Genomic DNA, 12,601 nt, shown 5'->3' with positions numbered 1-12,601 from the left:
CTATTGATGATATTATATCATGTATATGTGCAGATATTACAACAGTTAAGCATGGACTTTCCTATATAAAATTTATCATCATTATGTATTGACAAATCTTTACTCTTACAATAAACTTCGACTGCATTGATTTACAGGAGCCAACCACTTCATTTAGTCCAGTCCCAATTTCCTTCTTGAACCTGGGATGGAGGCGCATTATATGCACCTCATTTAAAGTCCCAACCCCCCTTCTATAGACCGGGAGAAAGTGGGAGCATCAGCAGTGGTGACAGCACAGTGATGGAGGGCTCAGTTTTAGAGGTAAATCTGCAAATAATGTGCTAGTATGCGATGCAAAGTGGAGTGGTAAACTTTACTATTACTTTAAAGCATCTTCTTTCTGGGCAACTATTATTTTTTGTATATGAATATACACATATATATATATATATATATATATATATATATATATATATATATATATATATATATATATATATATAAGAAGGCCAGTATGGTGGCCTGAATTTATGGGAGGAGCCCGGGGGGTATTTAACCAGCCCACTCGCCTGTGGTCTTTGTCGGTTTCCTGTGCGCAATACCACGTCACTAGGCCGACAGCTCGTGTTGATTACCATTCGGATAGACGTCTCTCTTCTAGAAAGTCTTGTGGTTTTCGTGTCCCGTCCGTTTTTGTACAACGTCGCCGGCTCGACTGCCGCAGGTAGGGGTCTCGATTGACCTTCCTTTCTATTTTGAGTGTCGTTAGAACCTGAAATATCGAATCGGTCGTTATGATACCGGGTTGTTATCACTCAAACGCACCATGTTCGCAACGCCCTTCATTTCACGGGCGTCGTTCGGTAGATGTTGCTTGTAAATGCACTGTTTAGTAGCTTGATATATAGTCTTGTTAAACGTGTGCCACAGTCAAATCGTTGCCAGTCGTATCTCACGGCACAACGACTCATACCTCTGCCATAGCTGGCTCACGTAGGTCATTTCTTCATTTCACTCTGTTCTGTCACTTGCTGCGCTCCGATTCGAATCCAGTCGCATCCGTTAAATGCGCCGATTCGTTCCGGTGTGCCCCTAGTTGCTCGGCCTCATTTCGGTACATGCTCCAGAGCCCGCTCGTTCCTAACCGTCCGGGTCTCTGTCATGGGAATCATTTCACGTCACCTACTACGTTCGAATCGATACCAGTCGCGTTTTCAAAAATCGCACAGGTTCGATCGACGTGTCCCAGTTGTCTTGGCCTCATTTCGGTACATGCTCCAGAGCCCGTTCGTTACCAATCAACCCGGGTCTCTGTCATGGGAGTCATTTCACGTCACCTATTACGTTCGAGTCGATGCCAGTCGCTTTGTCAAAACGCACAGGTTCGATCAACGTGTCCCAGTTACGTTGGCCTCATTTCAGTACATGCGCTAGAGCCCGTTCGTTGACGGTCGCAGGTTGCGTCCTCTCCGAGTCGTAGCTCTATCATGGGAAACATTTCATCCTCACCTAGTACGCTCAGTTCGAATCCGGTCGCATCCCCATGCATCGATTCGTCCGGACGGCCCCAGGTTTTTGTTGGGTTTTTCTCGGCCTCATTTCAGTGCATGCTCCAGAGACCGGTTCGGTTCCAGTCTCAGTTTGTGGCCGGCCGTTCCAGGCCTCTGTCATGACAGAAGTTATTCAGTTCATTTCACTGTCACGTTCCGGTTCGAATCCAGTCGCACGGTCACATGCACCGATTCGTTCCGGTTCGCCCCAGGTTATTTCCCACATTTCAGTACGTGCTCCAGAGTCCGTTCTGTTGTCAGTCACACTTGCGACACGACCAGTTTGTGCCTCTGTCACGGCAATCATGCTTCATTTCACGGTCACTTATAGCGCTCCGACTCGAGTCCAGTAGCATCCATGATGCATCGATTCGGTTCGGCGTGCCCCAGAGGGAACAGCCACATTTCATTTGTTTTCTCAACAGGTTGCCTGGTTGTACGGTCTCAGTTACAGCACTTACTTATGCTCCCGCATTGGACACAAGTCGTCCCACTCTTCGTCCTTTACGCAATAAATACCTCGGATTAGGACAAAAAAAAAAACGGCTAAAATGAAAAGACAGGGAAAATGAGGAAAATAGAGGCGTGATAATTAAGAAGTTGTGGCGAAAAATATCTACTCACCGGTGCACTTCGGTTGTGTTAGCCAGCCGCTTACATCGCTCTTCAGTTTACTTGTTAGGCTCCTCAACAATTGTCATCTGTTGTTTCTCTCTCCAGGTCAGTCAAGTTTAGTAGGTCCACCCTGCACCAGCTTGGACGTTATCTCCCAGGTAAAAAAAAAAAAGAGGGGTAGGAGTGGAAAAGGCGACAGCAAACCGGACTGGTACACATATATATGTACGCAAAGGCACGCGACAATATATATATATGAATACACGTTCGCTCCCGCCTTAGTACCCAGCAACAGGTAGGTTCGTTTGGAAAATAGAGAAACAGTCTTGACTTATGTCGTCCTCTATAGGTTCCGGTCGTCCATCTGTCTTCCCCAAAGAGATAGGACATCACTCCTAGGGCACGATTCACCAGGAGCCATGTCCCAACTCGGCAGCGAAGACCTTACTGCCCCCTTGTCACCTCGCCCGCCTTCAGTGAGCGACAGCGTACAGTCCTTCAGGGGCTGGACTATCCCCAGGCTGACAGCGGAGCTGAGACGCAGGGGCATTCCCTTCCCAGCCACGGCTAGGAAGGCAGAGCTTTTCAGGCTCCTCTCTACCCTGCCAGCTACCGCCGGGCCTAGTACCCCGCCTCAGGCTACTCTCCAGTCCATCTCAACGGCTATAGGCCAGCTGCATGCTATGGTGTCATCCCTATCCAGTTCGGTCACGGATGTCCAAACCAGAGTGATCCTCCTAGAAACGCTCCCAGCTACAGCCACCCCTGTTCCGGCCTCAGTCCCGTCTCCACTGCCGACAGGTATCGTAGGAACATGTCCCGTGGTCTGTCCAGCACATCTGGTGCCGGCCAGCATAAGGAAGGACATCTTGGACGGCAAGGATGTCAACCTTGCCTCCCTGCTTATTTCAGTACACGACCTGGCAGAGAACAAGGCTTACACCTGGGGGGATGTATCTGTAGTCCTCAAAGCTAAGGACCCCAGGCTAAATCGTAAACTTTCCATCCCAGAGTTTACCCTAGCCTTTGGGATGCTGAGAGACGTCGTTTGCTCAGCTTCCCCTGCCAGGAGGGAAGAACTGGATTTGTACCTCCACACGGTGGTGGACCTAGGGTACAAGTACGGAGGCTTTGCCTTTTACGATTACCATCGTTCCTTCTCAGCTAAGGCAGCCGCTAAACTGGCACAGTTCCAGTCACCCACAGACTGGAGCCTTATGGATACTGAACTATTCTGCCGGCATTTTGCCGGCCTTCGTTCACCCCTGTGTGCCATCTGCCAGTCCTCCACCCATACCGCTCCCTGGTGCGCCAACATACCGGTTAGTCGCCCGATAGAGTTCCCCTCCACCTCTGCTGCAGCCCTAGGCCCATCAGGCCCTGCACCAAAGAATCAAGTGGACAAGTTTGGACGTACGGTCCGAACCGTAGGGGGTGCGGCCATCTGCAATAACTACAACTATGGTTCTTGAAATTTCAGCCAGTGCCGCCTACTGCACATCTGTGTTGTATGTCACAGAGCGCACCCCAGAAATTTGTGCGAGGTCAAAGCGCACAAAGGCTCATGACTGAGCCGTATAGACGTCCTATGCTTGGGCTTCTACCTCACTACGCACCCCACTCCTTCACTAGCCACCTTCCTCATCGGTGGCTTCACGACAGGTTTTTACACCGGCCTCATCTCCCTACCCCACCAAACCCACGAGTGCAGAAACCTCCGCTCAGCAGCCTCTGACGAACAGGCCATTGACCTACTGCTGCAAAACGAGGTGGAACGAGGCTTCGTCATAGGGCCCTTCATACAGCCCCCCTTCAATATGTGGAGAGTTAGCCCTATTGGGCTTGTCAAGGGCAAATTTTCAAATAAAAATCGTTTGGTGTACGACCTGTCTGCGCCTCGTTCTTCCCACATTCCCAGCTTAAACTCCTTGATTCCTTCCGAAGAGTTCTCCTTAAAATACACCTCTGTGGACATGGCAATTCAGGCCATCCTTAAAGTAGGCACAGGTGCGTGGCTGGCCAAAGCTGACATATCCGACGCCTTTAAACTGTTGCCTATCCACCCGTCCCTCTGGTGCTGGCACGGGATTAAGTGGAAGGATCAATATTACTTCGCCACTAAGTTGACGTTTGGCTCCAAAAGCAGCCCGTGGCTGTTCGACACATTCGCTCAGTCTCTCGAGTGGATTCTCCTGCACAAGGTCGGTTGTCAGCAAGTTATCCACTACCTAGATGACTTCTTGTTGATTGAACAGCCGGGCGCACCTCCTAGGGATCTCGACAAATTAAGGACCGTCTTTGGGAACCTCAATGTTCCCATCGCTGAACATAAGGTGGACGGGCCCGCACATTCAGTCACCTTCCTCGGAGTCAATCTAGACACCAGCTCCATGCAGGCCAGCCTGCCCCTTGACAAACTAACCCGCATCAGGGCAGTGCTCCACGAGTTCACCCGGACCAGGGGATGTACAAGGAGACAGCTTCAGTCACTGTTGGGCATGCTCAACTATGCCATGCGCATTATTCCACAAGGTCGCTCCTTTGTCTCACGCCTGTTGGTCTACCTTTCTCAGGCACAAGACCCGGATCAAATCCTCTTCCTAGATACCGCAGCCTTAGCAGACCTGTCAATGTGGGACGAGTTCCTGTCCACCTGGAATGGTATCTCTCTCTTCATCCCGTGCATCTCACTGCTCTCACCACAGGTAGTCACAGATGCCGCGGCCTCTACAGGGTTTGCGGCAATTTTTGGCCACCATTGGTTCACCGGACCCTGGCCTTCTCAAATACTTAGGATCCCGGGGTTTAGTCAATCCTCATCACTTTTCGAGCTCTACCCCATGGTAGCAGCCGCCCAGCTCTGGGGTCCTACCTGGTCAGGACAAACGGTAGGTTTCACCACCGATAATCAGGCCACAGCCGAAATTGTCAACAAAGGCAGGTCTAAATCTCCCTCCGTGATGTCCTTCCTACGCAGGCTGGTGCAGCTATCTCTACAGCACCAGTTTAATGTTGTCTGCATGTTTATTCCAGGAAAATATAACCTTGCAGCTGACGCTCTGTCCCGCTTTAATTTCCGGTCCTTCTTTCAGCAGGTTCCCAGTGCAGATACGGTGTCAGCTCCTATCCCGCATTGGTCTCAGTTGACCCTGGACTAGAGCATCTACATGGAACCACTCAGCTCATCAACCATTCACTATCGGACAATACTCTGAAAGCCTACCGGGTAGCCTGGAAGGCCTTCAATACATTTCTGGTTGCCTCCACAGTAGGCACCCCCACAGATGCTAGGCACATACTAGCCTTCACCTCGTACTGCCACAACCAACTGGCCTTGTCATTCAACACCATCCGCTTATACTTAGCTGACGTACAGCACTTCCTCTCACTTCAGGATCCTACCAAACCCTCTATCTTTTCGTCCCACGCAATCCGAGCCATCCTACGCGGCATCCAGAAGCAACAGCCGCCAGTAAAAGTCAAACGGCTCCCCATCACCAGTTCCATCTTCAGGGACATGTCCACCATACTCACCAGCTACCCCTTTGGTGTTCTCCCCAGCCTGGTCATACAGGCAGCCATTTACCTGGCCTACTATGGCTTCCTTCGGCCCAGTGAGTTCACTCATAACAGCCCACACAGCCCAGTCCTTCGCAGACGTCATCTGCTCCGTCACCAGGACCACTTCATCCTCCACCTCTCGGTAACCAAGACCCAGCAAACAGGCACCGGCGTAGATATCCACCTCTACAAAACCAACAACGCCTGGTGCCCGGTCGCGGTGCTTACACAGTTACTCTCTCGGCTACCCGAGCTCCCGGACTCTAGCCCTCTTTTGCCCTTCCCGGTCAAACCGTTAACGAACTGCCAGTTCATTAAACATGTTAGGATTCTCCTCCGCAACTTGCTCCTCAATCCCGGTGAGTATTCCGGCCACTCCTTCCGCATCGGAGCAGCTTCATCCGCATCCCGACCTGGGGTCCCGGACCACGTCATCAAAAGATTGGGCAGGTGGAAATCGGCCTGCTTCACTCGGTACATCCCTAACCCACAGGTAGAGATGTCTCGAGCATTCACTCAACTTGCTCAATAAAGGTTAAGCTGGAAACAATAAAACTCTCTTATCCCTACCTAAGTGTTTTGCCCCCTTATTTTGGTATACCGTCTATTAGACCAGGGCACACTTTCAGGTCCATTTCATATAGGGTATCTCATGATAAGTTTGTATTGTTCGGATACGTATCGGTCATAGGGCTTCAGCCATAAGTAAGAAGGCCAGTATGGTGGCCTGAATTTATGGGAGGAGCCCGGGGGGTATTTAACCAGCCCACTCGCCTGTGGTCTTTGTCGGTTTCCTGTGCGCAATACCCACCCTCCCATCCCCTTTTTTAGGGCATTTATCAAAACATTTCTCTTCAAACACATTCATTTCTAATTACTGGGTATGCCCCCTTATTTTGGTATACCGTCCATTAGACCAGGGCACACTTTCAGGTCCATTTCATATAGGGTATCTCATGATAAGTTTGTATTGTTCGGATACGTATCGGTCATAGGGCTTCAGCCATAAATATATATATATATATATATATATATATATATATATATATTAGTATTTCAAATTGTTCATATTATATTCATGTTTACTCCTCAGGAATTCAGGGTAAACTGTTTATGCATGCGCTTAATACGAAGGTATAGACATTATAGAGATACCATATTTTCCTTCTCTATTCTGTTGTCCTTCTCTGTTGCAGTCTGTAACTGAGTCTCTACGGTCTTCATCCTCTCAGCCTGATCCTGAATTATTTTCTTCAAGAAAACAAAAAGAGAATTATACATTATATAATACAGTATCATTGAAAGTAGCCCCTGCTTATGCATGTTTTCATCAGATACCCTGTTTGATTTTTCAGCTTTGCGATTGGTTAATTAAAAATGTATAAATAGGCATTATTTTATAGGTTTGGATGGAGTAGCAAAGGGTTAGGACTCCTTTTCATTGCTTTCTGTGCCCCTGCTGGGTAGGATCACCCTCTCTATTTGTCCCGGTAAACATTATCACCAGGACAGAAAGTGATGGGAAATCCAATTTTTTTGAGTTGTCACCAGTACAGAAAGTGAGGGGAACTGTTTAACTGTTCAAGTAACAACTGTCTCACTTCCTCTCACTTCTGTTGCTATTCTAGCACTGGAAGTGAAGGGAAATCTTCCCAATAGGACACAGACGGCAAAAAATTATTTGCTACACTATCCAAAACTAAAATCAGAAAAAGTCTTTAAGGAAAACAAGGTGGATAACATATTTAAATGGCTGTAAACCCTTATATATACCACTGAAGTGACTAGCCTTAGGTGTTATACAGCGAGAAAACAAATTCTCCTACATAAGTTGTACCTGTTTATCTGCAGCCCCCTCTTCTTTACAGCCTCCTAAAGCACACATTTAACACAACATTTCTAAGCTCTAGAGTGGTGGTCTCCAAACCGCAGCCCGGGGGCCAGATGCCTGCTTTTATTCAGCCCCATTTCATCCACTGACGGGGCACAATTCCTCCCACTGACATCAACGATGGGGCACAATTCCTCCCACTGACACCAACGATGAAGTACAATGATACCAATGATGGGACACAATTACTCCCGCTTAAACCAACAATGGGGCATTATTTATTTCCACTGACGTCAGGACTTTCTGCTCCTACTGACCACTGTCTGGCCCTCATAAAGTCTGAATACTAAATCACAAGCATTGAGTTTCCTCTAACTGGGACTTTTTAACTGAAGTAGCCTCTCATCTAAAGTCCCAATTAGAGGAAACTCAATTCTTGTGATTTAGTATACAATTTAGGGATGTGGGTTGGCTAACTTCTTTTGCTAAAAACTTGTAACACCACAAACCCCCTATTTCGTAAAGTCTGACAGACAGTAAACTGGCCCTTTATTTAGGAAGCTTGGAGACCCCTGCTCTAGAAGGCAGGGTGTAGGGGTCTGATGTCATGCACTGTACAGCATAGAGCTGAGTGTAATCAGAGACCTGAGTGGAGGGAATCTATACAACCCCCTCTACGCAGTCTCCTATGGAAACCAGCACAGTTAAGGCTGTCAATCACTTTCTGTGTGCTGGAGGAGAGGCATGGCCAACCCAGAGGATTATGCGGCACAACCTGTCAGAAGAGCTTAGTAGTTAGGCTAGTACAGTACACACTCCAGAGTAGTGGTCCCCAAACTGTGGCCCTTTGCTTGCTTTTATCCATTTATGGCCTGACATTTTCACTTTTGAAGTAGTGGTACCTTAAGCTTTTTGTTCTCCTCATTCACGTTTTCGATTTCCTCCTAAAATTAAAATAGAAAAGCAACGGATTAGGATAGCAGCAGCTGTGAAAGACTAAGGACCTTTATGGAGGGTATTCAATGGATATTACAATAAACAAGCTGCACTTACAAATGATAGTGCTCGAAGGAACACCTTTTGAGCACCACTTTTGAGCACATTCCACCATGTATTGTACAATATGTTTGTAATAGCTACTGCTAGAATGTGCTATTGGAGGTAACATGGAGCTTGTCTTTTATTTCCAGCTACTGTTAAGTGTAGAGAACAACAAAGAAAGAAAAGGTGGTTTCATGTGTTTTGAACCATGACATCACAGGTGACATCACATCACTTGTTTCTAGTGCTCTGCTACAAATGCTCTTTTGGAGTGATCTGTCATGCTTACTGTCAGTGCCTACTGTCATTGATAGCCAGCAGTGTTTCCAGTGCTTAAGCTGCCAGAACTCTATTGCATTCTCTCTACGCACTACCTGTTTATTAGGTATCAGGTGTACCATTTTACCTTTGGATACTGGGTGTATCCCCACATCTTTCCACACCCTATGGCTACATGCCTGCTCCTGGCTTGGTGATTTTGAATATACGTTTATCTCCTATTAACAAAATGTATTTATTATGTTTGACAACACTTTTTTTTCTTGTTTGTATATTTACTATTGTTTTCTCTATCTGGTTAGTGAAAAACATTGATAAGCTCCCGAAGAAGCGTTATTCGTGAAACATGTTGAGCTTGTATCTTTAGAAATTGTATTTTGCTCCCACTCTACCAAGGGAACATCCCAGTGGCCATACGTGCACTGACCCGGGCCCAGCGGATAGGGCTGGATGTGCTGTTTACCACTTTTATAAGTCTGTACTGTATATGTTTTTACATTTATTTTGTTAATTTGTTACTAATAAAAGTGTTTTTTTAATATATTCGTGCCTAAAAAGTCCATGTTTTCCTCTGATTAATTTACATTTCTGTATAGGACGTGGCACCTTTTATCACTTCTTATACACCCACAGTACCATCCAGTGGTGGTGTATCTGTTGCCAAATTATCTGCCATGATCCACTAAGTCCAAGTGCCATTGTAAGGGCTGATGCCAATGGGATGTGGGTTTGTGTCAATTACATCACTCTGGTATCAGTTGGCAATGTCAAACACACAAAGACATCAAAAGGGCACGAAGGCCTAATGCATTACCAGATAAAACTTTATTCAAGTTTAGAAAATTAATGAATGCTCACAAATGCTGAAGGCTAGTACAGCAGTAAAAAACAGGCCTAAGTGACCAGGTAGCCTCTGGCATTACAAAGACTCACCAGCTAAAGTGTTTCAAGGGATGAACCCTCTTCATCAGAGCAAATCAAGTCAATGTCACATCTCTTCATATTAGTATTTAGGATATGACATTGACTGGCCTTGCTCTGATTAAGATGGTTTGTTCCTTTAAATGCATTAGCTGGCAAGTCTCAGGGATGCTAGAGCCATTTTTATACGTAATCTTATGAGGGCTACCCTGTCATTTGGGTCTAGTTTTTACTGCTGTAATCGCCTTTGGTTTTTCTGAGTATGCATTCATTACTTGTCATCTCTTGAATATAGTTTTATCTGGTAATGCCCTAGGCCTTTGCATTATTTTGATTTCTTTGTTTGCTATAAAGATTTCCCACTCTGAAGAGGGCAGCATTGGCGCAGGCTACCAGGACGTGTTAAAAGGTGATTTTTAATGGTCCATAATACAGCAGTCCTTATGAATTTCCTAGTGCTACCGTGCCATTTGGAGGTACAGTTAGTAATGCTTCTGGGATCACTCAGAATTTGACAGGTGCTTTTGACCCGCAGTTGGCCTCCTTGGCTTCATATGACTTCCTCGAGTTGAAGTGGCCATCATCCCAGTATGAAAATTTTCAGCTGTCGATTCTCTTTTAGGCAGAAGTGATTCAAGTGGCTGAACAGCCAGTGGATCAATTCTGCTGGTGTGGGAATGGTGGTCCCCCCTTCCCACCACTGCCTTTCCTGGGCACTGCCATCAGATCGCGGAGCCCGGCAGCAACGGCGGCACTACAAAGAGAGGAACTGATGTTGTTCCTCCCTCTCAGTGACCCTAGAAACGAGAAGCGACAAGGATTTCTCTACTTCTGGTTTTGGTTCTTTATTTACCCTGCCTTTACCAGCCAGGGAAGCAGCCAATCAGAACGATTTGTGTCTGATCGGCTTCATTTGAGCCCAGAAGAGAGATTTGGGGTCTAATAGACCCCAGATCTCTCCATAAAGAGGACCTGTTACAGCCTATGCTTTCACATTTTGTCCATTCCTTATGAAAGCAATAATGCTGATTTTAAAAAAAAGTTAGAGACAGTGTAAAAAAAGTTTTATACAGGCATACCCCACTTTTAAGTACACAGTGGGGTTTATTTACTAAAGCTGGAAAGTGCAAAATCAGGCTCACTTCTGCATAGAAACCAATTTTACAAAATCTTAATTGAACAAGCTGAGGTTAGAAGCTCACAAAATGTATTTTCTTTTATAAAACAGATTACAATACCGATATAAGTACAGGAATCATGAACAGCAAATAAACATTAAAGGTGCACTTAGTCTTCCACATCTGTTCTACAGTTACATCTCTGCTGACTGGTGGGGTTGGTCTTAGGTAGGGATTGAAATCCAGAAAGGAGAATTTGTTTGCTAGGGGATGGTGCAGTGTTCACTGTGTACTGACGTTTGTTAGAGATTAACAGTAAGAGCTATGTGGAGATAGTAAATCTATTATCTCGTGTTCTGTAACCTGTACTTAGGGCGATGTTTGTATGGTCATATGTAGGGTGGAATAGTGAAACTGATGAGTAGGCTGATCTTTTGGGCAGTTGAGGGATTGGGGTATGGGGGTACCGAGGTTGGGATGGAGAAGGTGAGGTGGGGGGGTAGGGAAGGAGTGGGAGGGGGTATTGTCTCTGGCTCCCATTTATCAGCGCTTGAGCAGGTATACCATAGATCCAGCTGGTAGGTTGAGCGTGAGGTAAGTGTAAAACCCAGATGTTATAGCATTTTAATATTTCAACGGGAGAGGAGGTCTTCAGCAGGTAGATTAGGCTGTTTTTTTTTTGTTGTTGTTTTTTTTTTCTCCTCTTCCCCCCTCCCCCTCTTAGTCTCCTTTATTAGGTTAGGTGGGAGAATTTGTTATTTTGTCATATTCAAGCGTTGTTTTGTAGTGCCTCCAGCCAGCCCATTTTTTACTGAATTCGGTTGGGGTGTCATGTATGAGTTTTTCCATATCAGCAATTTTCCTGATTTTGGCGAACCATTCTTTAAGTGAGGGTGTTTGCGACGATTTCCAGTGAAGTGGGATACACTGTTTAGCTGCATTAATCATATGCATTGCTAATGATTTTATGATATACTTTGTGTGGTAGTGGCGAGTGGTGAAGGAGGATTTGGGCTGGGGAGAATGTCATGTTTAGGGAGGTGACTCTGGAGGTGATGCGATGAACTTCTTTCCAAAATGTTTGTAGGGAAGTACTGGCCCACCAGACGTGGAGCAGGGTGCCTTTTGCCTCCTGGCATCTCCAGCAGTCGTCGGGGACATTTGGGTTAAATTTGTTTAGGAGGGCCGGTGTGCGGTACCATCTGGATTGTATTTTGTATCCATTTTCTTGGGTATTCACGTTAATCGATCCCTTGTGTATGAAGAAAATTAAATAAGGAAGGGAGAGGCCTAGGCGCTACCTATCATAGCTAAATAAAATATGTGTATAAACCCTATATATGTGAGCAGAGTAGAAAAAATTCCAGGTAAGTAATAGTTACCACACACAGGAGGTCACAGTGAAAGATTTTGTAGAAGATGTTTCTTATAGAGTTATATCCAAAGCGGGCTACACAGAGGTACTAGGGGTAGGTGACTCTAACGAGAAGGAAAACAATTGTGCCCAAATTCTACATAAACGTGTGGCCAGTGAATGAAAAATAAAAATATTAATAAGAATTCCAAAAATAGAAGTAAAAGTTCTCCAGTACTGGCTAAACCATGTGTACGTGCCACTATAAAATCATAAGTGTATATAAATACCAGAATGTGACTGTGCTCAATATACCATAGATACAATGTATATATATAAAAGTGATTAT

The 12,601-nt window shown here is 45.9% G+C and overlaps 1 protein-coding gene across 8 annotated transcripts in view; it reads right to left on the bottom strand.

Moving 5' to 3' along the window:
* Nucleotides 1-12,601, bottom strand: part of CALCOCO2 (calcium binding and coiled-coil domain 2) — a 209,473-nt gene that overhangs the window by 123,868 nt on the left and 73,004 nt on the right. For all 8 annotated transcript variants that reach the window (XM_077459788.1, XM_077459784.1, XM_077459780.1 and 5 more), the window contains 2 exons: nt 8,442-8,483; nt 6,864-6,959 (listed from right to left, as the gene is read on the bottom strand). In XM_077459788.1, coding sequence (XP_077315914.1) covers nt 6,864-6,959; nt 8,442-8,483 — 138 coding nt within the window. The remainder of the gene's footprint in view (nt 1-6,863; nt 6,960-8,441; nt 8,484-12,601) is intronic.

Source organism: Lithobates pipiens, unplaced genomic scaffold (genome assembly GCF_037356315.1).
Source record: "Lithobates pipiens isolate NorthernLeopardFrog02 unplaced genomic scaffold, aLitPip1_a1.2 Scaffold_28, whole genome shotgun sequence".
In the NCBI taxonomy this organism is placed as follows: domain Eukaryota; kingdom Metazoa; phylum Chordata; class Amphibia; order Anura; family Ranidae; genus Lithobates; species Lithobates pipiens.
Note: the sequence above shows the minus strand (reverse complement) of the source record. Positions and strands in the feature narration are given on the sequence as shown.